The sequence below is a fragment of the Nannobrachium achirus genome (assembly GCF_963921795.1).
Source record: "Nannobrachium achirus genome assembly, chromosome: 16".
Lineage (NCBI taxonomy): Eukaryota > Metazoa > Chordata > Actinopteri > Myctophiformes > Myctophidae > Nannobrachium > Nannobrachium achirus.
In genome coordinates this window covers 14274692-14298010 of record NC_137823.1, presented here as the reverse complement: position 1 = coordinate 14298010, position 23319 = coordinate 14274692, and the positions used below count along the sequence as shown (strand labels likewise).

At 43.9% G+C, this 23319-nt stretch overlaps 1 protein-coding gene across 1 annotated transcript; it reads left to right on the top strand.

Annotated features, from left to right (window-relative positions):
• The first annotated feature begins 29 nt into the window (after positions 1–29).
• On the top strand, positions 30–22325 carry LOC308300209 (KICSTOR complex protein ITFG2-like). Its single transcript, XM_080744016.1, has 12 exons — positions 30–356; positions 1907–2002; positions 2089–2130; positions 5885–6053; positions 6983–7122; positions 7913–8073; positions 8340–8434; positions 9136–9189; positions 9824–9915; positions 19063–19180; positions 20672–20845; positions 22194–22325. The coding sequence occupies exons 1-12, from the start codon at positions 261–263 to the stop codon at positions 22280–22282; spliced, it is 1326 nt and encodes a 441-aa protein (XP_080600142.1). The 5' UTR covers positions 30–260; the 3' UTR covers positions 22283–22325.
• Positions 22326–23319: the final 994 nt, after the last annotated feature.

The following is a 23319-nucleotide window of genomic DNA, read 5'->3' as shown; positions in this document are numbered from 1 at the left end:
ACAGCAGAAAGAAAGATGGAGCCCAGATGATGGAGCATCGATAACATCTCTGTTAAACACCTGTTAATTCAACACAGATCAGCCTTTTATTGAATCAAAGAAGCCATCTGTATCAAAGCCGTCATTGGAGCATTAAAGCGGTGTTATCTGTGACTGTGTAGAGCTATTAGCTGATTTATAGTCTAATGTGACATAGTCTTCCAAGCTGGAAGGCTGTTGGGAGAATCTAGTTATTTAAACTGAGTATAAAGCTATAAACTATGCGGTCTCTGAGCTATGTTCAGCGCGTGAGCCTGGACTTCACTGGAACTCTGTTTCCCCATGCCATCTGTCTGGGAGATGCCGACAATGACGAGGTAAAAATGACACTTAAATTGTTTGATTGATTGAATACTTTATTAGAAGTTTGCATAGGAAAAGGTAGACCTACAGTTTCATGACTGTGCAGTTCACTGGTACAAAGTCAACTAAAGGTTGTTTCAATTGAGGTTATAAAAAAGGTGTGGAAAAAGAAACTCATAACATTGAATGACAGACAGAACACAATTAGTACTATGCAGAAAGAAAAATAAAACATATAGGCCTACATTTCAAACATATAAATAAGCCTTTGAATTGAATAAAAACTCATTATGTCTGCCATCATGGCCCTCTTGTCCTGTGTGTGTGCAGAGCAGATGGTTAGTGCATGGCATGCATGGCACTAAAATGCAGTGGTGGAAAAAGTACTCATGTTTCTTACTGTGCTAGAAATACTCTATTACAAGTAAAAGTCACAGTACATAATTATCAGACCTATAAATGCACCCTCCTGCTTATTGTTGGCTGGCTATCACACAGGTTCTGTAGCAATTTGTAGAAACATCGGGCCTTAAATGTAATACATAAATAAATAGGTTACAATTATTTATTTGGCCCCTCGGTTGTAAAATGTCTGTGGATTTAAAATGAGAGCACTGATTTCTTGAGTACATCCACTCACGTCGCGTGTAGATCTGTTATTTTCAAAATATTTGTATACATTTGAAAAGTTGTCAAATGGGACATACTGCATAATGAGCACTTTCTACTTTTGGTACTTAAAGTACATTTTGATACCAATACTTTCCCACCTTAACCCCAGTGAATTGTGAATTTTGGACTTACTTGAGTATTTCTACTGTACATAGCAGTATTTTTTTTTCTTTTTTCAAAGATTTGTTTTTGGGCTTTTATACCTTTATTGATAGGACAGTTTAGACTGACAGGAAATGGGGGGAGAGATGGGGAATGACATATGCGGCAAAGGTCGTCCGGATCGGGAATCGAACCGGCGATGCCGCTAGGCATCCATGCCTAGGCGATGCCGCTAGGCATCCATGCCTATGTGGCAATGCCAAAGTGGTATGTGCCTGGATCAGTAGGCCAGCAGGCGCCCCTGTACATAGCGGTATTGACACTATTGAGTCAGTGCTTTCCCCACCACTGCAAATCTGAGTCATGCTGTCATGTCTGCCTGTCTCTAAGCGATATTATCATTTTTTAGTGTGATACAAAACGCTCACTATAATCGTATAGTGGAGATTTAATTCATTGCGAAATCGTCCTCCGTCATGCACTGGGATCAATTCACCTTTTATTTGCCGAGCTGCATATCCAGTACCAGCTTAAACCCTCTATTGGTAAAACCTACTTGTAATACTGTATATGTACTTGATACAGTCTTTTTTTTTTCACTCTCTCTCTCAATCTCTTTCCCAAAAAATAGCCAATCTACAAGCTCACAGATCTGCTATTTTTTGGCAAATGTTCCGCCCCAGGATAATGGATGTTCATGATATATTGATTATCATGATAATGTAAATCGCGATTCTTTGGTCACAATAATCGTGATATATAATTTTCATGTCGCCCTCCTCCATGGTAGTTGAACGAGCTGGTCGTGGGCGACACCAGCGGGAAGCTGTTGGTCTATAAGAACGATGACCCAAAACCCTGGGTCACCAGAAGCTGCGTGGGCATGGTCAGTACAGCACAGCACACAGCCATGTTACACCATCATTTGTTTCCCGTGCTCACATGTGCTCTGTTCTTCTGATGTCCCTCTAGCTCACCTGTGTGGCAGTAGGAGACGTCTGCAACAAAGGAAAGGTTAGTGGACTGAATCAACTTTGAGCGATTTAATTAATAACACAATAATCGATATGCAATCCCTTTTTTGGTCATTATAGGCAAAAGTGAAGAAAAACAAGAAGAAAGAAAACAAGTCAAAAACAAGTTTTGAACTTGTAGATCTACTATATTCACTGTTTTTGAATGACACAGTTGTGTGGCCAAGTTTAAAACCCTGCTTAAGTGCTTAATTGATCATTAGGTCAATCTGAAAAGTGATCGCTAGAACAATCAATAAGTAACTCATGGATAGTTTCAGCCCTGAAGATGCATGCACCAGAACCGAACGTTCCAGTATCCCGCGCATCAGTTACAGTGTTTCATCCATTGTCAATCTATCTTCATATAATTGGTCCTCACTCATTAGAACAAGGGTCTTCAACAGGCGGTCCGGGACCCCTAGGGGGTCCTCAGAGTTACTACAGGGGGCCTCCAAATCTTTGAATGAAAGGCTATATATATTTTCTTTATATCAACCACTTGAACCCTAGTGTCCATATTCTGAGAAATGTAGCCACAAATAGAAGATCTACAAGCGTGGCAGCTTGTAGCTTGTAGATCTTCTATTTTCGGCAAAGAGCTTTGATGTAGAGGGGAAAAAGAGCAGACTAAGTACAGAGTGAAAGGTAAAGTTTATTTAGTATTGACGGTTCAAGTGGTTAAACATCTAAAATAAAATAATAATAATGACTTCCAAAATCCAAAATACACTGACACTGTGCTGTCAAACAATGAAACTATATGGAATCTATGAACAGTTTGTGGGGGGCAGAGCATGTGAGCGGAGTGGAGCGGGAACGAATGCCGCTCCGCGCTCCAGAGGGCTCTCGTCCCGCTCGCTCGGCGCTCTGGTCGGCCACTGCGCCGCTCCCCGCCGCATTTCTCGCTCCGCGCTCGCTCCACGCTCCGCTCAGGGTCATCAATCAGAGTCAGCAGCCAAAATAATAAAAGTATTTTGCTACCATATATGCGAAACACAACAAAGTGTTCCCAACACAAATGCCTGTGGTAAACGTGAGCCTCGGCTTGATGGAAACCTGCCTTCACTGTTACAAAAGACGCCATCTAATCTAAGGCATTGTATTTTTTAATAAGACGAGCAATATTAAATCCAGTTGGTTATTGATTAATCACCACAACCGAGAGAGGGAGGCGACTCGTGGCGTGTGTTTTTCATTCAGCCAAATCAGTCTCACTTGATTTTCAAATCGTATCCGTTGACTGGCTGCTGGTAACTTAACTGGCACAAAATTAACTAAATTTCCCCCTTGGGATAATAAAGGTATCTATCTACAAGGTAGGTAGCAGCTATTTATTATAAACATAGCCTACGTGTGTGGATGATATACATTTAGATACATTTGACTTGAGTGAAATCGTGATAGGGAATTCTCTGTCTGTTTTCCTCTCCGTCTCCGCGGTGCCGACTTGGCTTCTGCCACTAGTACTGCACGGCTCTGTTTTGTTGGAAACATGCGGCGCGCGGCCCCAATAGGGTCGGCTTGGAGCGGAGGAACATCCTCGCTCCAAAGCCGCTCAGACCCATTTGAAAAGTCGCTTGCTCACGTCAAAAACGGCCCGCTCCGCTCGTGCTCCGCTCACATGCTCTTCCCTGCTTCATCTCTCTCTCAAGGGGTCCTTGGCCTGAAAACGTTCAAGACCCCTGCATTAGAAGATGGCACCATTTCTGTCTACTCACTCTGTGTCTCATTGGTGGGCTGTGGACAGTTCAGAAACCTGCCTACCAGCCTACCATCATTGATGGTGATTCCGAGCTAATAGAAACTCCAGCCTTTCTCTTCGCCGTTGTTCTTGCATCAATCCAAAAAGTTTGGAATCGTGTTTGAAATACGTAACCTACCGATTATGTCACTGGTAGGCAGGTCTCTGAACTGTCCACAGTCTCTCTGACACACAGAGTGAGTACTGAGTAGACCGAAGTACCATCCTATAACAGGCATCAGTGGTGATCAATGGGTGAACGTTCACTTTGGGAACAGAAAAAGGTGGCTCACAACTCTTACTGCCTAAGGATTTAAGGATGCAGTTGTTTAGAGCATAGCTATAGAGAAACTAGATCCAAGCATAGAAAACGACCAGAAAAGTGATCCCGCAGCCATTATTGTTTATGTGTGGTCAAGATTTGACACTAGCGTAACTTGAGCTGCTGCTGCTGCAGAGACCCGCGCCACCCCTTATCTGCTCACAGTGCTCAGGCAGGGAAAAGAACGAATGAACGGCCGCTTGTTCATTGCCGCGCGCTACTTGAATAAATGGACAAGCGCGCTCGTTCAAAGCAGTAAAAGAGTTAGTAGCTCCAAATGTATTGATGACAATAAAGCAGCGCAGATAGACGTTTCAACCCTTTTGGTCTTCTTCAGTATATGGTTATACTACTAGTAAGACGCCTCAGATCTGGCCAGTGATGTATATCGGACCAGTTACCCATATAAGGAGATCCATGTACTGTATATAGTACATCCCTTTTATGCACATACATGGAGATCCCTGTCTGAACCAGCCGCACAGATATGGGCTGTCTTCCTCCATATATGGGCATTCCCATATGAAGTCCGTTAGATATGGGCTAAATATTGATGACATCAGGGATCTCAATATATCGGCATGAAAGGGATTCTGTTAGAGTGGTTCCCATGACATCACAACATAAAATATATTTTATGCCCATACATGGAGATCCCTATCTGAACCAGCCACCCAGATATGGGCCATGACTTGGCCATCTAGCCAGTGATATATATCGATGACATCAGGGATCTTCATATATGGGCATAAAAGGGATTCTGGGGAATATCCATATATGGAATTTTGTTGTCTGGACCTAGCCTGATTTCAGACTCTACGCTGGGGCTTGAGTCTGAACTTGTGGCCATTCTATTTGATTGAAAAGGGGAGGGGATTTAAAATTTGAAATTCCCAATCACAAGAGATCTGGTGGGAGGGGTTGTGTTTGACTTTTGCACACAAAACATTCCCTCCTCCCCCTCCCCTCAATGACATGCACATTGTCTTTGATGTTTCATTGATTAGAGAGAATCACTAACGAGCTATTCGACACTTGTATGGCTCAATCAATGACTGCAGTTCGGAGCCCTTTTGAAGTTCAAAGGGAGCAATTAAGAACTCTGGTGAGCCACGCAGCCACCCCTCCCTCCACTGTTTCTGTTGATTTTCAAAAGTTAGACGCGCCCCTCCTCCGCATTGCATTGATTTCATTGGTCGGTTTCGGTCGGTTTTAGAAGCTTTCGGTAGCAAGAGACACGTCATATGACACATCCAGACCAAGAGATGCAGTTCACTCAGAGAGTGGGCGGGTCTATTGGCTGGAGCCAGGCTAGTCTGGACCTGTGATGTCACAGTGATGTCACAGTGATGTCACAGAGACGTGTCAAGGGAACCAAACGCATAGAAAATGTGTACACACACTGCTTCACGTCTACACGCGGACAAGCTGTGACATTTCTCATGGTAAACTGCGACCTTCGGTCGCAATGATGAAGAAGACCAAAAGGGTCAAAACGTCTCTCTGTGCTGCTTTGTTGTCCTCGATACATTTGGAGCTATTAAGTTAAAAGTGAGTTGCGAGCCACCTTTTTCTGTTCCTAGTTGTACTGCTTTGGCAGTTTTAGCTCGGCACCGAAGGATGTGCGATTGTGCGTTATTCTTTCTTTGAATGAAGGTTCCCTTTAACCAAACTGTTCCTGTGTGCCAGAACTTTGTGGTGGCGGTGGGAGCGGAGGGCTGGTTCCACCTGTTTGACCTGACAGCGGCCGTGGCAGATTCCTCCAGCCAACACGAGGCCCTGTTCTACTCAGACGACCAGAAGTGTTTCACTCAGCACATTCCTGCCAACACCAAGGTCATCCTCATCAGCGACATCGGTACGAAAACAGAGTTTTCTTTTACCCAGACACCCAAAAGCCATTTAGGGCCTGAACGCAGATCTGTGTCACTTTAGATTTGATTCACTTTAACCATTAATTTATGCTTTAACTAGTAAAAAAAATAGCAGATCTAGAAGCTCACGACACGGCATCGAGTGCCATTCTGCGAGCTTGTAGATCTGCTATTTTTGAAAAATTGTGAACAATTGTGCATGTTTTTGAATATTTTTGACCCGATTCTATAAATGTCTTCTAAATCCTTCTCCTAAATCAGTGGTTATCAAACCTTTTCATTTCAAGGACATGTATTTGGCCTCGGACCTCCATCTCAAAATATGTTGTTCCAGGGACCACCCAGAAGCAAATATTTGAGTTTCAAATGTTCGCTTTTAAAACGATATATTCAAAGACATTTTTTTTAATAGTTAAAGCATTAAATAATTCTAGGCCTAAATGGGTTTTAACGTGTACAGTATTCGTCCGCGGGTCTCCATCTGAGATTACGATGTGCCAGGGACCCTCAGACAAGATTTGTGTTGTTAAAGGTAGGCTCAGTGATTTCATGTAATTCAAATAATAACAAAATGGGTCTATGTTCTGATAGTACTAGTTAATATAGAGTGTGTCAGGCTGTCAGCCTTATCTCCTGTGAGGAGAAAAAAACTGTTTTGCATCCAATCAGGATAGAGTGGGGCCTTCCTCCAACCATGCTTAAGTGGGGGCGGGCCAAGGCCTGCCGCCACTTGATCATGATTGGCGGCAGATAAGAAAAATAAATAGCATTAGCAGATGTACAAGCTCACAACACGACACATTGGCTATTTTCAAATCGTACGTAGGTTGTATGTTTGAAGTGCTCATGTGGCCTATAGTCGCTTCCTTTGGGTTTGCTTTCATAGACTAGTTTTGTGTGTTCTCCCTGCTAGACGGTGACGGTCGCAGTGAGCTGGTGGTGGGCTACACTGACCGGGTGGTCAGAGCCTTCCGTTGGGAGGAGTCCTCTGACCCCGCTGAACCCGGTTCTGGTCAGCTGGTCCTGCTCAAGAAGTGGCTCCTGGAGGGACAGGTTGGTCCTGTCTGATCATTTATGTTCTAGACTAGAGCAGTGGTTTGAATAAACAAACGACCAGAGGGCTTTCTGGGTTAGGAAAATACCCGCCCCCACCTGCCTCCGATTGGCCTACCTAGATCACGCTAAGCCTACCGAACTCTTGTCTCTCGAGTCTTGCCCTCCCGCCTGGCGCCAGCGATACAGAGCCCCAGAGCCGCAAAAGGTGTCTACCTTTTTATTTCTGTATGTAGGACAGTTATAAGTTTAGTTACTGAGTAGGGATGGTGCGATAAGCGATATTATCGTTTATCGTGAGATTTATTTATCGTGATATCGTCCTCCGTCATGCACTGGGATCAATTCACCTTTGATTTGCCAAGCTGCATATCCGGTATCACTTAAACCCTCTAGAATTGGTAAATTATTGTTAGGTACTTATGATATATGTACTTGATACAGTCTTTTTTTTTCTCACTCTGCCAAATCTCTTTCCCCAAAAAATAGCCGATCTACAAGCTCACAACGCGTCGCGTTGCGCCGCGTTGTGAGCTTGTAGATCGGCTATTTTTTGGCAATGTTCTGCCCCAGGATAATGGATTTTGATCACCGTGATAAAATCGTAAATCGCAATTTCTTTTTTGTCACAATAATCGTGATAGGAAATGTTCATATTGTCTCATCCCCACTGATGGAGTGCTGTGTGTGGCAGGTAGGGAGGGCAATTATAAGTCCAGTGACTGATGGCACGCTGTGTGTGTGCGTGTGCTTGTGTGTGTGTGTGCGTGCGTGCGTGCGTGTGTGACAGGTGGACAGCTTGTCGGTCAACCCGGGTCCGGAGGGCCTGCCGGAGCTGATGGTGTCCCAGCCGGGCTGTGGCTACGCCATCCTGCTGTGCACCTGGACCCAGCAACACCAGCCCTCTACTGCCCCCGCTGGAGCGGAGGGCCCGGCCACCCCCACCGGGAGGTAAATGAATGACCTCATTATTCATGGATGGTAGTGTAGATTTTGTGCTTGTGCTCTGAAACTAGACGATCTACAAGCTTGTGAGCTTGTAGAATATTTTTCACCATAGCGTTATGGCCAACACTAATTGATGGATAAATACAGCAAATAGACTACACACAAACAGATTTAATTTGGCCTCAAAAGAAAACACAGTGTGTATTGTGTGTTATCTTTAGCTTGATGAGATTTGATTATATTTCTGATTAATATCTTTTCTCCTAAAGCGAGGGGCCGTCCCGAGATGTGATACTCCACCTGACCACTGGGCGGATCCACAACAAAAATGTCTCCACTCACCTCATTGGCAACATCAGCAGAGGTACCCAAACCAGAGTTCTCAACGGGCCTGAAAATTAAGGCCCGGCCCTAACTGGGCCCTAACTGGGCAGGCCCGAGGCCCTACCCGGCCCTACTAGTTAGCATGCATTTTAGGCCCTACCCGGCCCGAAAACGTCGGGTCGGGTCGGATATGGTCGGGTCTATCATATAGTAATAGTAATAAAATGATAAAAACAAGTATTTATTTTTTTCATTGAGCCCGAGGCCCTACCCGGCCAGACTAATTAGCATACATTTTAGGCCCTACCCTACCCTAAATGTCTTTCGGGTTCGGGTATGGTCGGGTTCGGGCAGAATTTGAGAACTCTAACCCAAACCACTATTCTGTTAAAAAAAATAATTGAAGTAGTCGATCTACAAGTCACATTGTGAGCTTTTAGATCTGACATATCCACTGCATTTTGGAGAAAAAGTTACAAAACGTATGAACATTTTTCAACATGGAAATGCTTGTGATTATGGCTAAAATAATTGTGACTTACGTCAAAATAATTGCAATTACCTGTAGGCGATTATGTAACAATTGTGACAGGCCTAACTGTAAATTTGACGCCTGTCACGATGAGGAACTTGACATTATCTGAGTACTGTGAGAATATTGTTTCACACATGAGCACCGCCTAATCACATTCCATACTGTGGTTGATGCGTGTGTGTGTCTGCCTGTCCTTCATACTGTAGGTTCAAAAGATGATTCTTCTAAGTGTGGCCTGTTCGCCCTCTGCACTCTGGATGGTAAGTCTAGACATTCCTTCAGTCCAGTGTTTCTCAACCACTGTGTCTGGGGACCTTTGGTGTGCCCCTGAGAAGGGTCAAGTGTGCCCCTTGAAACTGCTTGAAAGCCAGTATTGAATTTATCATTTAAAAAAAGATTTAAACTGTTAGATTTAAACTGTTGTGCGACAGCCTTGTATGATGAAGCAGGGCTTTACTTTGCGAAGAAACATATACTGTACATTTGAAACTTGGAGATACAAGCAAGGACAGTGTCATAGAATGACAGACAAATAAAACGCAGTAGACCTATGCAGGGAAAATACCAAAGAATTGTTTATGTTTTTACGTGCTTTCTGCGGAGACGCGTATTTAACATAGAGTGACAGACAAATAAAACGCAGTACTATGCAGGAAAAAAGGGGGAAAATACCAAAGAAGTGTTTATTCTTTTTATTTTCACGTCGCCCGCTGCCACTGTGCTTTCAGCGGAGACGCGCTTGACACAAGAGGTCTCCCACTCTCCCTCTCCCTTCTGCATCTGCGAGCCTAGCGGGGCGTCAACCTTGACCAAAACCTCAGTCGATTTAGCTGTATTTCACTTAGCCGAAATGCTACTTGTTTTTTTGTGATGGTTTGCTTTGTGTTGCCATAGGAACGCTGAAGCTCATGGACAGTTCAGAACAGCTGCTGTGGTCGGTGCAAGTGGACCACCAGCTGTTTGCCCTGCAGAAGCTGGATGTCACTGTGAGTCTATAGCAGGGTCCTGGGACCCCGAGGGGTCCTTGAGGGGGTTACAGGGTGTCCGGGGACCCCCAGGGGTCCTTGAGGGGGTTCCAGGGGGTCCATGTAACTCTCAGAGTTAAATTAACATAGATTTTTACTATATACAGGCATGCAAACTTGTAGCTTTTCGGCGAAAATCGCCGTTTTGAATCCAAATTGATCGTTTGTGTGATTCGTTCAGATTCGATGTAAAAATATTTGGGGGGGTGGGGGGGTGTCATGTCACCTAGGCTGCGTTGAGCGGCAGTGAGAAGAGGAGCGCTTTTTTCTCCTCTTGGCTCCGTCCAGTTTGTCAGTGCAGTAGTGGTGAAGGTGGCTGGGGGATATGGTCGTTTTAGTTTTGGACAAATCAAGCGCTCGCTTTCTCTTGCCTGTGACGTCAACACCCATGCTTGACTGTCCGGTGCCTGCAGCCGTGCAGCGCTGGACGGAGCGCTCAGCCAGTCTGCATACAGTCAGTCACAGACGGAGCGGAGCTCAATGGAGCACATAGTAAATAAACTTGGCGAGGTTGTCGTCGTTGATAGATAGTGTGGTGTAGTTGTGGATTGGACTTTTTAATTCGCTTGTATCGCGATGCGGTCACTATTCTGCATCAATGCGGTGACTTGACATAGCCCACGTTTGTTGATTTTCCTCAACGGTGTGTTGCGATAGTTTTGCTACATGCTAACGCTAAATTAGCTCTGGTCCATAGCGTTAGTGGAGAACTCCACACGCGAGCTAATCAACGCTATCATGCCGTTCCATCTGCCTCTTATTAGACAGAACAGAGATTTCTCGCATTTATTTTAAGATGATGCAGAGAGAGGGTGAGAGAAAAATGAGGCAGTCACAGACAGTTCTCAAAGCGGAGAATACAACAATCGTCTGTGGTTTTACAACACTGTTTCCCAAGCACTGGGTTGGGACCCATTTGTGGGTCGCGAAAACATTTTTATGGGTCCCTTAATGTTTGTTTTCCTAAATTTAGTTTTGTATCATTTAAAAACATTCAAAAAACATTCTCCCCCAAAAAGAATAACATTTAATGATTTAAAATAAAGATCTAAGAAATTATCTTAGAAAACACTGGCCTATTTAAGAAGTAAGATAGAAAATAGCTGATCTACAAGCTCACAGCATGCATTGTCTCTGTCTATGCCTGTCTATTAACTCATCTAGTGCCGATCCCGAACTAGTTCGGCTTTCAAAGACGCATCCTGCGGTGCCGATCCCGAACTAGTTCGGCTTTTTTTTTTTTTTTATATTTTAAAAGAATTCATTCTGGTGCTTAATCTGACAAAAATCTGTTGTTCTGGGACATTTTCCATGTGTCTAGGACAACATGGAAGCATGTGATCAAATGTTTCCTCTATAAAAGCAAGGATATCTGCCTATTTCTCTGTCCTTTTATTGTATATTATGCAACAGTACGGCATTTGATTGCAAGCACATGGACTATGCCTGGTGGGTTTTAGATACAGGCTGCTGAAGCCTGGTGGATTTGGCGGCACGCCTTTGTTTCCAGGTCGCTCTGACCTAGGAACCCCGCCCACCCACTATAAAATCACCCGTGGGTTGGACTGGTAGTAGACGAAAGGGTTTTGAGCATAGCGATATTGATTGATAGTGAGTATAGTTAGATTGGATTATTACACAGTGCTGTGAGAGTGAGAGAGCGAGAGAGAGAGAGAGAGAGCGAGAGAGAGAGAGAGAGAGAGAGAGAGAGAGAGAGAGAGAGGGGGTGAGTGTGTGTGTGTGTGTGTGTGTGTGTGTGTGTGTGTGTGTTTGGTGATCGAGAGAGAGGGGATTAGTTTTATTTCGGTTATTGTGTTTAGTGTCTTGTCTTTCTTCAGTGTTTAGTGTAGTGTTAGTGCTTGTCTGTGTCTACTTTCGTCTACGTTTCAGTCCATCTTGCTGTGTGTTTGTCCTTTGTCCTGTGCGTAATGCACAGCCCGAGGAACATGATGGCTCGGCGGCTGCAACTGATCCGGAGCCTCGCAGAAGCTCCCGGACCAGGACATGGACATGGTAACTACACACTTTATTTGTTCACGTTTGAAATGAATTCAATTGAATAAATAATCGTCGCGTGCGTCTTTGTATCCACGTCTAAGGCTGTACACAGCATTGTAGCAAGCCTCGCATACCAGGGTGGGTAGCCTATTGTGCAGTGATTTGAAACTTGTTACAATTTCAAGTGGTTTTATAGCCTATGCATAAGAACGTTTCCCTTGACCTGCACGCTACTATATCAACGTGCCGCTTTGAAAAGGGTTTTTCACTTTCATGTTTGAAATGAATTCAATTGAATAAATAATCGTCTCGTGCTAAACTAATGTGTCGTCTAAAGCTGTACACAAAGCATTGTAGCAAAAACCTCGTAAACCAGGGTATTGTGTGCGAGTGATTTGAAACTGTTACAATTTGTTACAAGTGGTTTTATATGAATAAGAACGTGTCTTAGCCCTGCAATCAACGTGCCGCTTTGAAAAGGGCTACTGATTTTCTCGCTTGGGATAAATAAAGGTTGCTATCGATCTACATACAAAATATTCATCGCATCTTTTTCTTTGTACTATTGTTAGACGGCGATGAAGATGAGGATGATGAGGATGATGATGATGATGCGCCCATTACCCGACCCCATCATCGCCGTGGCCGTACAGGTAAATAATACATATTCACTCTATTCAAATGGGCTTTTTTGGCTTTATGTGAGCTAAAACAAAGTCATGTTTACATGGCTTCAAAGCGGAACCTGTGATTGACCCAAAACAATCCGTTGTCTAAAAAAATCTTCAAAGAATGAACGACAGATTTGACCTGAATGTGACAATAATTGTAAAATGTCACATAAACATTTGAACCGAACATGTGATGTGATGTGATGTGTACATGTGACTGCTAGGTGGCAGTGCTGCTCTGTGAAGTTGTGTGTTGAATTGAAATGGAATTGGAACAGACCTATCCCAACTTTCGCCAGCAGGTGGCAAAAGCGCCTGGTGAGACAAGTCTGCTGGCAGTGTTGATTTTGTCCACTAAAACATATAGAGGGCCCATTTTCTTACTTATCTGTATCTTTGTACATAACCTTATAGTGCTGTGCTGCCTCTGGGCAACTGATTTTCTCCCAATGGTCTCAGAAGTTGTGTGCTGAAAATAGCGGATCTACAAGCTCACAATGTGTTGCTGCACAATGCATTGAGAGCTTGTAGATGAGCTATTTTCAATGTCGACACGTTGTGAGCTTGTAGATCAGCTGTTTTCAGCAGGTGTTGGTTCCATGTCCTTGGTGCTCAAATAGTTTCATGTGAAGCCAAATGTATTTGGCCACGGACCCCCATTTGAATTCATGTGTATATTATATTTTATATGACTATATGACTTATATTTTATATGACATATGACTATGACTAAAACTAACTCAAACATGTCTGTCAAAAACAACACTGCAACAAGGTATAAAGCAAGGTGAAGTGCTTGTATATCTGCTATTTTCACAGGATGAAAATATATATTCTTCGATTTTTCTCATTTCAGGCAGGTCAACAACACCAGCTGCCAGAGAGGTCTCTCCACCGGAGAGACCTCTCAGGTGGCCAGTGCCAGGGCTCTCCGGGTCCTGACCAGGTCTCCGCCAGCGACGCTGGGCCTTCCTCCAGCAGTAACACAGGTAAGAATGTTTTGCACACAACAGAAACATTTTTATTGTCAGAGGTCTAAAACAGAGTAAGTCAGTCAACTCATTCATCCGTGACATACACTAGAAAAGAGTCATTTTATGTTTGGTTGCTCTCAGGTGTTGCTAAATGGAATACATCCCACACCTTTGATTTGGCATGTCTGGTCAGTCAACTCATTCATCCGTGACACCCACTAGCAGACAAAGGCCTGCCTGATTCCCTGATTGTTGTAAATACAGTATGTAAATATTCTCCCACTTTTGCCAGACAACCATTTCTACAAAAACTACACTAAAACATTAGGGAGGGACTAGTGGAGATTCTGTAGAAGAGTCATTTTATGTATGGTTGCTCTCAGGTGTTGCGTGCCGAAAATAGCTGATCTACAAGCTCACATGTGTCGCAGCGCGACGGATTGGGAGTCTTACTCGTAGTAAGTGTATATTTCTATAATTTATAGGTGGCAGCTGTGGTCCTTGGCGTCATGATGGTTGGTCACCAAGGGACATCCCCTTCACTGGCACGCCTGGTCCTAGAGGGAGAGCTCTTGCCTTGCCTGACGATGCAGAACCGGTGGACTACTTTGAGCTGATCGTGTCAGACAAGCTGCTCGACTATATCTGTGAAGAGACCAACTTGTATGCTCAGGAGTACATCACAGAGGTCTTTTGGGCAAAATATGTTGGAGCTGTGTCCAAAAATGTGTTTGAGAAAATGGGACTGATGGTGGTGCTATATGGGACAGATTCTGTCTCACATAATAAAAGTGGCTGTCAATTGGCAGAACAAATGTATTTTTGTCTAAGCTTGGCTTTACTTCATTTCTAAAATAACAGTTGAAAATGGGGAACATGATATGATATAGTACTTTATTGTCAGTTCATACTGAAATTTGTCTTGTGACACAGCAGCCATGTATGCGAAACGTATACAAAAAATTGACACGGAACAAAAACAAGACTGTTATTCACTGTTATTCATACACTGAATTCTCAAAGTGCAGCAGTTTTTACTATTGTGACCTCCAAGCTCACAAGCGCTTGGAGGTCAAGTTTAGGACAGGCCCAGGCAAGGCCAGTCTAATAACATAATTTTTACCAGACTCGTACTCGCAACCTTGCACATGAGAGGTGAGTCATTAGCTCAGTTGATAGGATTATCAACTGAGCTAATGGACTCATAAACATGTGATTGTTTATGAGTACCCAGTGCCGCACTGTGAGCTTGTAGATCTACAAGCTCACAGTGCAGCACTGGGTACCTTCTCTCATCTCTATTGCATTCTATGATCTTATAGCTTACTGATCCAAACTATATGATAATGTAAGGCAAAGGGCATAGAGGCACAGGGAAATAACAATTGTTTACCAGACTTGAACCTCAACTGAGCTAATCTATCATAAATGTGTGGTTGTAATATGTAATAAATACACACACAGATCTGCATTATGTGTGTTTATATATACGACATGTCACCTGGACATGTGAATTTTACCCTGAAGGCCACCATTATTGTTTCATGGGTTCAAAACTCATAATGAACATATATAGAGCAGGACATGACATGGGGTGTGTATGTTTTTGTGCACGTGCGCGTGTGTGTGTGTGTGCAGGTTATATAGGTTCATGGCCAGGCACAAGGACACCTATACAGTAGCTCAGCTTGTAAAGCGGATTAACCAATGATTCGAAGGACAGCAGTTCGAACCCCAGCCTCTACTGTCAATATGGTGAAATGTGTGACAAAATGCACCATTTATCATTTTTGTGCACATGTCTGTGTGTGCATGTACCTTAGCCACAGCCAACAATGAGTCTGCGGTGTTTCTGAGCAGGACATGACATGGGGTGTGTATGTTTTTGTGCACGTGCGCGTGTGTGTGTGTGCAGGTTATATAGGTTCATGGCCAGGCATAAGGACACCTATACAGTAGCTCAGCTGGTAAAGCGGATTAACCAATGATTCGAAGGACAGCAGTTCGAACCCCAGCCTCTATTGTCAACATGGTGAAATGTGTGAAAACATGCACCATTTATCATTTTTGTGCACATGTCTGTGTGTGCATGTACCTTAGCCACAGCCAACAATGAGTCTGCGGTGTTTCTGAGCAGGACATGACATGGGGTGTGTATGTTTTTGTGCACGTGCGCGTGTGTGTGTGTGCAGGTTATATAGGTTCATGGCCAGGCATAGGGACACCTATACAGTAGCTCAGCTGGTAAAGCAGGTCAGCCAATGATCTGAGTGTCGGCAGATCAAATCCCAGCCTCTACTGTCACATGTCGAAGTGTGTGAGTGGGTGTTTGTGAACTAAAATGCACCACTTATATTTTTTGTGCATGTGTGTGTGTGCGCGCGCGTGTGTGTGTGTGTGTGCGTGTGTGTGTGCGTGTGTGTGTGCGCGTGTGTGTGTGTGTGTGTGTGTGTGTGTGTGTGTGTGAAGCGCCTTCAATGAAGGCTCTAAATGCACCATTTATCATTTTTGTGCGTGTGTGTGTGTGTGTGTGTGTGTGTGTGTGTGCAAGCACAAGCACAAGGTCAGATATATATAGGGGTGTCTATTAGCTCACTGAGTAGAGCGGGTGACCAGTGATCTGAATGACAGCAGTTCGAACCCCAGCCTCTACTGTCATAATGGTGAAATGTGTGAATCATTGGATGTCGAGCTGTAATGGCACTAGAAATGCACCATTTATCATTTGTGTGCATGTGTGTGTGTGTGCGCGCGTGCATGTGACACTGTGAGTCCCCATGCTATCTTATTTGACAGTCAAAGCTCTAAAAATGGAACATTTATCATTTTTGTGCATGTGTGTGCACGTGTGTGCACGTGTGTGTGTGTGTGTGTGTGTGTGTGTGTGTGTGTGTGTGTGTGTGTGTGTGTGTGTGTGTGTGTGCGTGCGTGTGTGTGTGTGTGTGTGTGTGTGTGCATGTGCTCAGTCAACAGCGATGTGTTTGTTCCCCTCCAACACGCCCTTTCTGTAATGCAATGTTGTTTTGTGTGTGTGTGTGTGTGTGTGTGTGTGTGTGTGTGTGTGTGTGTGTGTGTGTGTGTGTGTGTGCATGTCACAGTATCACAGTGAGAGTGAAGTGTTGCTGCCCCCTGCTGGCCTCCTGACAGACTGCACACAGAGTGCTGTTTGTATCAGACAGACAATACTACCATCTGCTGGGGCCCTTTTGGTTGCTATGAATGTGGCCAAGTTGAACTAAAGTCAGCGTGCGTCTCCGCACGTTTTCACATCTTGTGACAAAAGTATGCAAGATCGAAACTCAAAATTTTGGGGGGTAAGAGAAAACAACCTCAGCTTTCCAGAAATGTGCTGCATGTTTGCATAACGCCTTTATTACAGTCAGTTACAGCTTCATACACGTTTTTTTTTTTCAAATGGCTCTAACTTCAAAACTAATTCCCAGGGGACATTTTGAGGGAAAACGCGCTTCACTGTGGGGCTTGTAACTAAAAAACTATACAAGATAAAAGCTCACGGTCTTTTTCAGGTGAAAGTATGCTTTCTAATCTATATATACAATGAAATTCACTCATATATGAATGTTTTGGGATTGGATTTTTGGATGGCTAAGTTCTGGCAAAATGGGCAATATTTGGCTGGTCACCCAACCCACCCAATTAGAGAAGCTGGTGGCACTCAAAGAGTTAAAGACAAGTCCCTAAATATTATAGGTTATTCCTATAACTATATATGTAGGCTATATTATATTTATAATTTTCTTCATTATATAGATAGATCAGTATGAGTATGAGTAAAGCCTCTATCAGAGTCCAGGGTGAAGTGCTATTCACTTCACCGCATTGTAGTTTTCTAGCTATCACCTAGGCTTTGTTATGTATTTTTAGGTGATAGCTACAAAACTACACCGTGGTGAAGTGAATAGCTATTCACCCTGGACTCTGTTAGAGCCTTTAGTCACTGTTTTACCCAGTTAGAATCGTGCAAATTCACCCTACCGACCCAAAAAAGGTCAAAAATGTCGCGCCGCGCTATGCGCGGCGAACAATTTCACACCAAAAAAAGTTGTCACCTTTTTCACCTTGGGGCTGTTTGCATGTCTGTATATAGATTGGGGTTCTAGAGATAGAAATGCCATTAAATGGGGGTCCATAGTGTAATGCAAAAGTGGGGGTCCTTGAAATTAAAATGGTTGGGAATCACTGCTAGAACTCTTATGAGGGTCCCTGGCATATCTTTTCAAATGGGGGTCCGTGGGCTATTCTACCACTTTTTGTGGTCACATGTTCAGATACTGGATTCTGATTGGCTTAAAACAGTGGTAAATCAGTCAACAACCTTGAGTTGGCTCATGGACCCCGCCCACTGTTTTGTTGCATTATAACCTTGCAAGTTAAAACTGTGTTTTCTTTGTGGGCCCTAGGGTCCAGGGTTGCCTCTCAGAATTAGCCCTATTCACGACCCGCCCACTCAGCATCCCCCGGGTGCTGAAGTCCCGTTTTGAAGGGGAAAATCCTACTATAAGCCTATAGAGTTAGCACAGAAATCGCAAATTTAATGCAATTTCCGAATAGTAAAGTATAAAATACGGCTAGCATGATCAAGAACACAAGATAGTAAATGGCACAAAGCATTATAATTTACTTTACTGTTAGAAATAACGATTTGTTGGCTTTAAGTCCAGCTATTTCTGTTATGTTTCCCCTTCTAAATTGAAGTCAGCACCCGGGGGATACTGAGAAACGGAAGTAGGTGGGCGGGCCGTGAATAGGGCTAATACTTTGTTAATATTTGGAATTCCTCCTCACCACTTCGGTTTAAGCACTTTGACCCTCTATGCTTGTAAGTTGCACTGTACTTGATGTCTTCCATCTACCCCGACTCTCTTCACCAAAGAATTGCAGATCTACAAGCTGTGATGCGGTGTGAGCTTGTAGATCAGCTATTTTTGGTGAACGTTTGACCGCAGAATCGCGATAGCTGGGGTTCTAGTGGTTAAACGTCAAGTATAAACGTTAGTTTCAGTCTGTTGTTCTAATGGAAACGGAAGTATTCCTCTGTGACATACTGTATCTTAGGGGGGAAAGATTTGCATATTTACGTAGCGTAATATGACGTAAACAAATATATACAATAATTTCAGGAGCCAGAAAAGTTTGAGAACCACTGGTCTATATCTTCTACATTTGCTCATAGAAGAGCAACAGTAACCCAAGATTGAATGCATGCGTGCGTGTGCATGCGTGTGCGTGCATGTTTGTGTGCGTGCATGTTTGTGTGCGCGCGTGCACTGTAGGGGGATGGCAGAGAGGAGGTGGTGAACATTGTGTGTGTGTGTGTGTGTGTGTGTGTGTGTGTGTGTGTGTGTGTGCGCGCACGTGTGTGTCTGTGTGCGCTGTAGGGGGACGGCAGAGAGGAGGTGGTGGTGCGTGGATAACATAATGTGTGTGTGTGTGTGCGTGCACAGGGGGACGGCAGAGAGGAGGTGGTGGCGTGTGCGTGGGATGGACAGACCTACATCATCGACCACAACCGCATGGTGGTGCGCTTCCAGTTTGACGAGAACGTCAACGCCTTCTGTGCAGGTGGGCTCAACCCCTACAACCCCACCCGTTCACTCAACACAACCCCTACAACCCCACCCGTTCACTCAACACAACCCCTACAACGCCACCCGTTCACTCAACACAACCCCTACAACCCCACCCGTTCACTCAGATCAGCCATTACAGGGATTCTGACAGAGCAGCAGCCGTCCGCAACTGTGAATAAATACAAACCTAGCCCAGCCCAGCCCTACCCTCCCCTGCCCCTTCTTTGTATATACTTCCTGTTTGCCTTACTGTTCCTTGTTCTTTCTTATTTTAACTCTCCCCACGCTTTGAACGTTCACGTTCGCCCCAATTCGCAAGACCTCTTCGCCAATACGGCGCTCGTTCGGTTCGTTCGTCTGATGACTGTAAGCTGATGAGGGGTCGCGCGGCCGTGTACTGTAAACACATTTTCCGCGGTGATGGTGTAAAAAATCCATTATGCGTTAACATCAACGGAGAACAATTCACTTCCTTGTTGATTTCTCTGGCTCTGAGGCTCTGTGGCCAGTGACTGGTCTTCTTCTTCTTCAACACATAACAGGCAAATTCACATTCATTCTCGCATGACGCCGCCCTCTGCTGCCTGGCAGACCAAAGTGCACTATTGCACAACCAAAAAAATTTAAAAAAATAAAATAAATAAATGTCTGTCTATCTACTATAACGTTGCAAAGGTAAGCCGCTTTTTGATGGCACCAGACCCAATAAATAAATAAATAATATGGCAGTAGGAGAGTTAATTTTCTGACTACATCTACTGCATAGTACTGTGTTATATTCGTCTGTCATTCAATGTTATATGAGATACTTTAATGGTTTCCTGTGGAAATAAGCTTAGTCTTTTCTAGGATCGCCTTTTAGTAGACCTTGTACCAGTGAACTGTACCGTCATGAAACTGTACCTTTTCCTATGCAAACTTCTAATAAAGTCTTCAATCAATCAATCAAAGCCCTCGCTAAAAACCCCAGGACAACGATCTACTCGTCCTAGACCACTCCTGGCCCCCAAATTGTGGAATAAACTCCCTGTCGCAATTAACAACAGACTCACTCCAGAGCTTCCGCCGTGTTCTGAAGACTCCCATAGCACTTACCATAGCACTCGCCTACCCTCGATGACCATACATGAAAGTTAGATAGCATTCTAGCGTTTTTATTTAAAGCTGTTTTACTGACTAGGTGCTCGGTCTACCTACGTTATCTTTGTCTACATTGATATTTCTATGCATTTGATGTATTACATTTCTTATTGTATGTTGCTGTAAATTAAGAGCGTCTGCTAAATGCCTAAATTGTAAATTGTAAAGAAATAAGAAAAAAAGAAACATTCCTAACTTTAACTGGAGCTGCTGACATCTGTCTTGAGAGATTAAAAGATCGCTGGCAGTGAGGGCTTTTAAGATGTCATTTCTCTGGCAGTAGACGACAGATCTATACAAACATATTGAGTCGTATCTGAACTTGTGTCGTTGTGTGTCTCAGGCCAGTACACCTGCAAGGACGGCAAGAACAGCCCGTGCCTGGTCTACGTCAGCTTCAACCACAAGATCTACGTCTACTGGAGGGTGGAGCTGGAGCGCATGGAGCCCACCAACCTGCTGCACGTGCTGGAGGAGAGGCCGGGCTTCAGGGAGCACCTGGAGACCCTGGGAGTGGGTGAGTTCAAACCTCCATTCTGACAGCCTACTTTGAATTAGTTTGAGTCGGAGCCACCTGTTGCAGAAAACAGCGCTGGTCACCTGGTCCATGTACTAGGGCATTGACGAAAAAGTCGACAAGTCGACCTCATTACACAAGTCGACTCCCACCAGACAAAGTCGAAGTTGAAAAAAAGAAGAAAAAAAAAAGCTTTCTATTGTGAAAATAGCAGATCTACATGCTCACAACGCCTCGCGTTGCGAGGCGTTGTGAGCGTGTAGATCGGCTATTTTCACAATTTCTGTCTATATATTTGACATTTTGGACAATGTTTAATTTGCCAGTTTAGAGTTATTAAAAGGTCCTTAAACTTGCACTTTAGAAATGTGAAGATACCCTCTATACACTTAAACCTTGTCAGTTTTTTTTTACAGTTGAGTGAGAAAACAATGTTTCACATTAAGTTAATCATCTGGGGACCCCCCCAAAATAATTGGGGGGTCGTGTGTGATGTGATGACGTCATCAAACGTTAAAGTCGACTTCAACTCAACTTTTTACTGAGTTGCAAAAATCACATGTCGTTAATGCCCTAATATAGACGCCAATGCGCTCAGGACATTGGAGGTGCCTTGATGGCAGGGCAGGAATTTCATGGAGGCCATAAAGGCCATGGCCGCCGTTGTCCCTCAGTTTGGCCTTGTGCCCCTCAAAACAATGGCATGACCTGAGGCCACAGTGGCCTTAATGCCCCAGCTGACTGTACCACTTTCTCCTCTGTCTCTGTCTGGTCAATACGTAGACAGTAGGAACCAGTGTCTCTTTCTTGTCGTGTAGAAACCAGAGTTTTTTTTCTTGAGATTCAGAAATCTAAACTCCCCCGAGTTCCCATCTTTAAACCAATCCAGAGACTTTGATTGGAGCAGGGCTGAGCATGGATCAGATTGTAAATACCATCATTTATCTATTTTACTGTAGATTAGGTCATCATCCCTAACCCTTAAATTCAACAAATTCTTTCAATGGACTAAAATCTTGTTTTATTTGATGGCCTTCCTGCCCTGGCATTTGGCCTGTGTGCCCTCAAAAATGGACCGATCTTTGTGAGCTTGTACTGTAGATCTGATCAGATTTTCAGAGCGCAACACCCGACCGTTACATTAACAGACTTTATAGTTCTACTGGATCTCTTCTCCACTTTGTGTTTTTATTGTTGACAAAATTGCTATTATATTTATAGCTTAGTTTTTATTCCGTTTTCGTCATTGGAAAAAGGGAGTCTGCAAAATCAACAGTGCTGTTGAATACCATCTGCTGCAGGTCCTTTTCCACTTAATGTTGTTTTCCTGTTGTTTTCCTCCTCACAGATCCTGATGACACGGCTGCGGTGAAACGTCTGGTCGAGGACCTTCTTTATGGAGATTCACCCAGCAAACCCAGCAGCGCACAGCCTTAACATAATGATCTCTGCTTTATAGAGATTCACCATGCAAACGCAGCAACACTAATTGCTGCTACTGCAGTTCTGTAAATAACTCTTGTGTTTAATAAAGACTGTTATGTAATTCCTGTCGTTTTTATTTTTCATTGATTGATTGAATGATAATACCTTATTAACAGTTTGCAAGTGTTTACATTTATACAACGGTGCTAAAAAGATAACACAAAAAGTGCTTGTTTCCATTGTGGTCCTTTGTATTCAATTCATAGAGGCATTTAAAGACATACAATAATATAAGGCATCGTCAACACTATCAGCTATACAACCTACAGTAAACAGTCGGGGGTCCATTTCTTAGACGTTAATAATAGGACGGGTCCAGTTACCATTTGCATAACCTCGCATCACCAGGCTTTCTGCTGGGAGAAAGCCTGGTCTTCGTTTACTAAACAGGTTGTTTGATCCGGTCTAGACCGGATGGCATCCTACGTCATTTTGTATTCAAAACGGACTAGACTTTGGCAGGAAACACTAAATCGGAAACAGTTTCAACACAGTTAGCCCATGCGCAAGTAGGGGTTAAAACTGTTTCCGGTTTGGTTTTTCCTGCCAAAGTGTATTCCATTTTGACTACAGAGTGACGTAGGACGCCCTCCGCTCCCGACCGGATCAAAAGCCCGAAATTGGAATCCAGCCCAGGCTACCATGTGCATAAGAGCGCTCTTTTATGGCGGTTTTGAAGGAGGATAAGGAAGGGGTCACCCTTTATTAAGACTGTTTGTAGGGCATTCACTTCACTGACAAAACAGATCCATGGAACGTAGCATAGCAAGCCGGCACCCAGGCTAAGGGCATTCTGCATGTTGGTAGCATGGAAGAAGAACGGATTTGACCCCAGTGCTTGTGCCAAGTCTGGGTTGCCAGAGATCATTTCACTGTTCAGTCAAAGTGTATGGTTTTTAGGTATATGGGACACGGGTGTCATTTCACATGTGCGATGATCATTGAAGAGGGCACAGCTCAAAGCAGGGCTCCCGAACGTCATCACATTC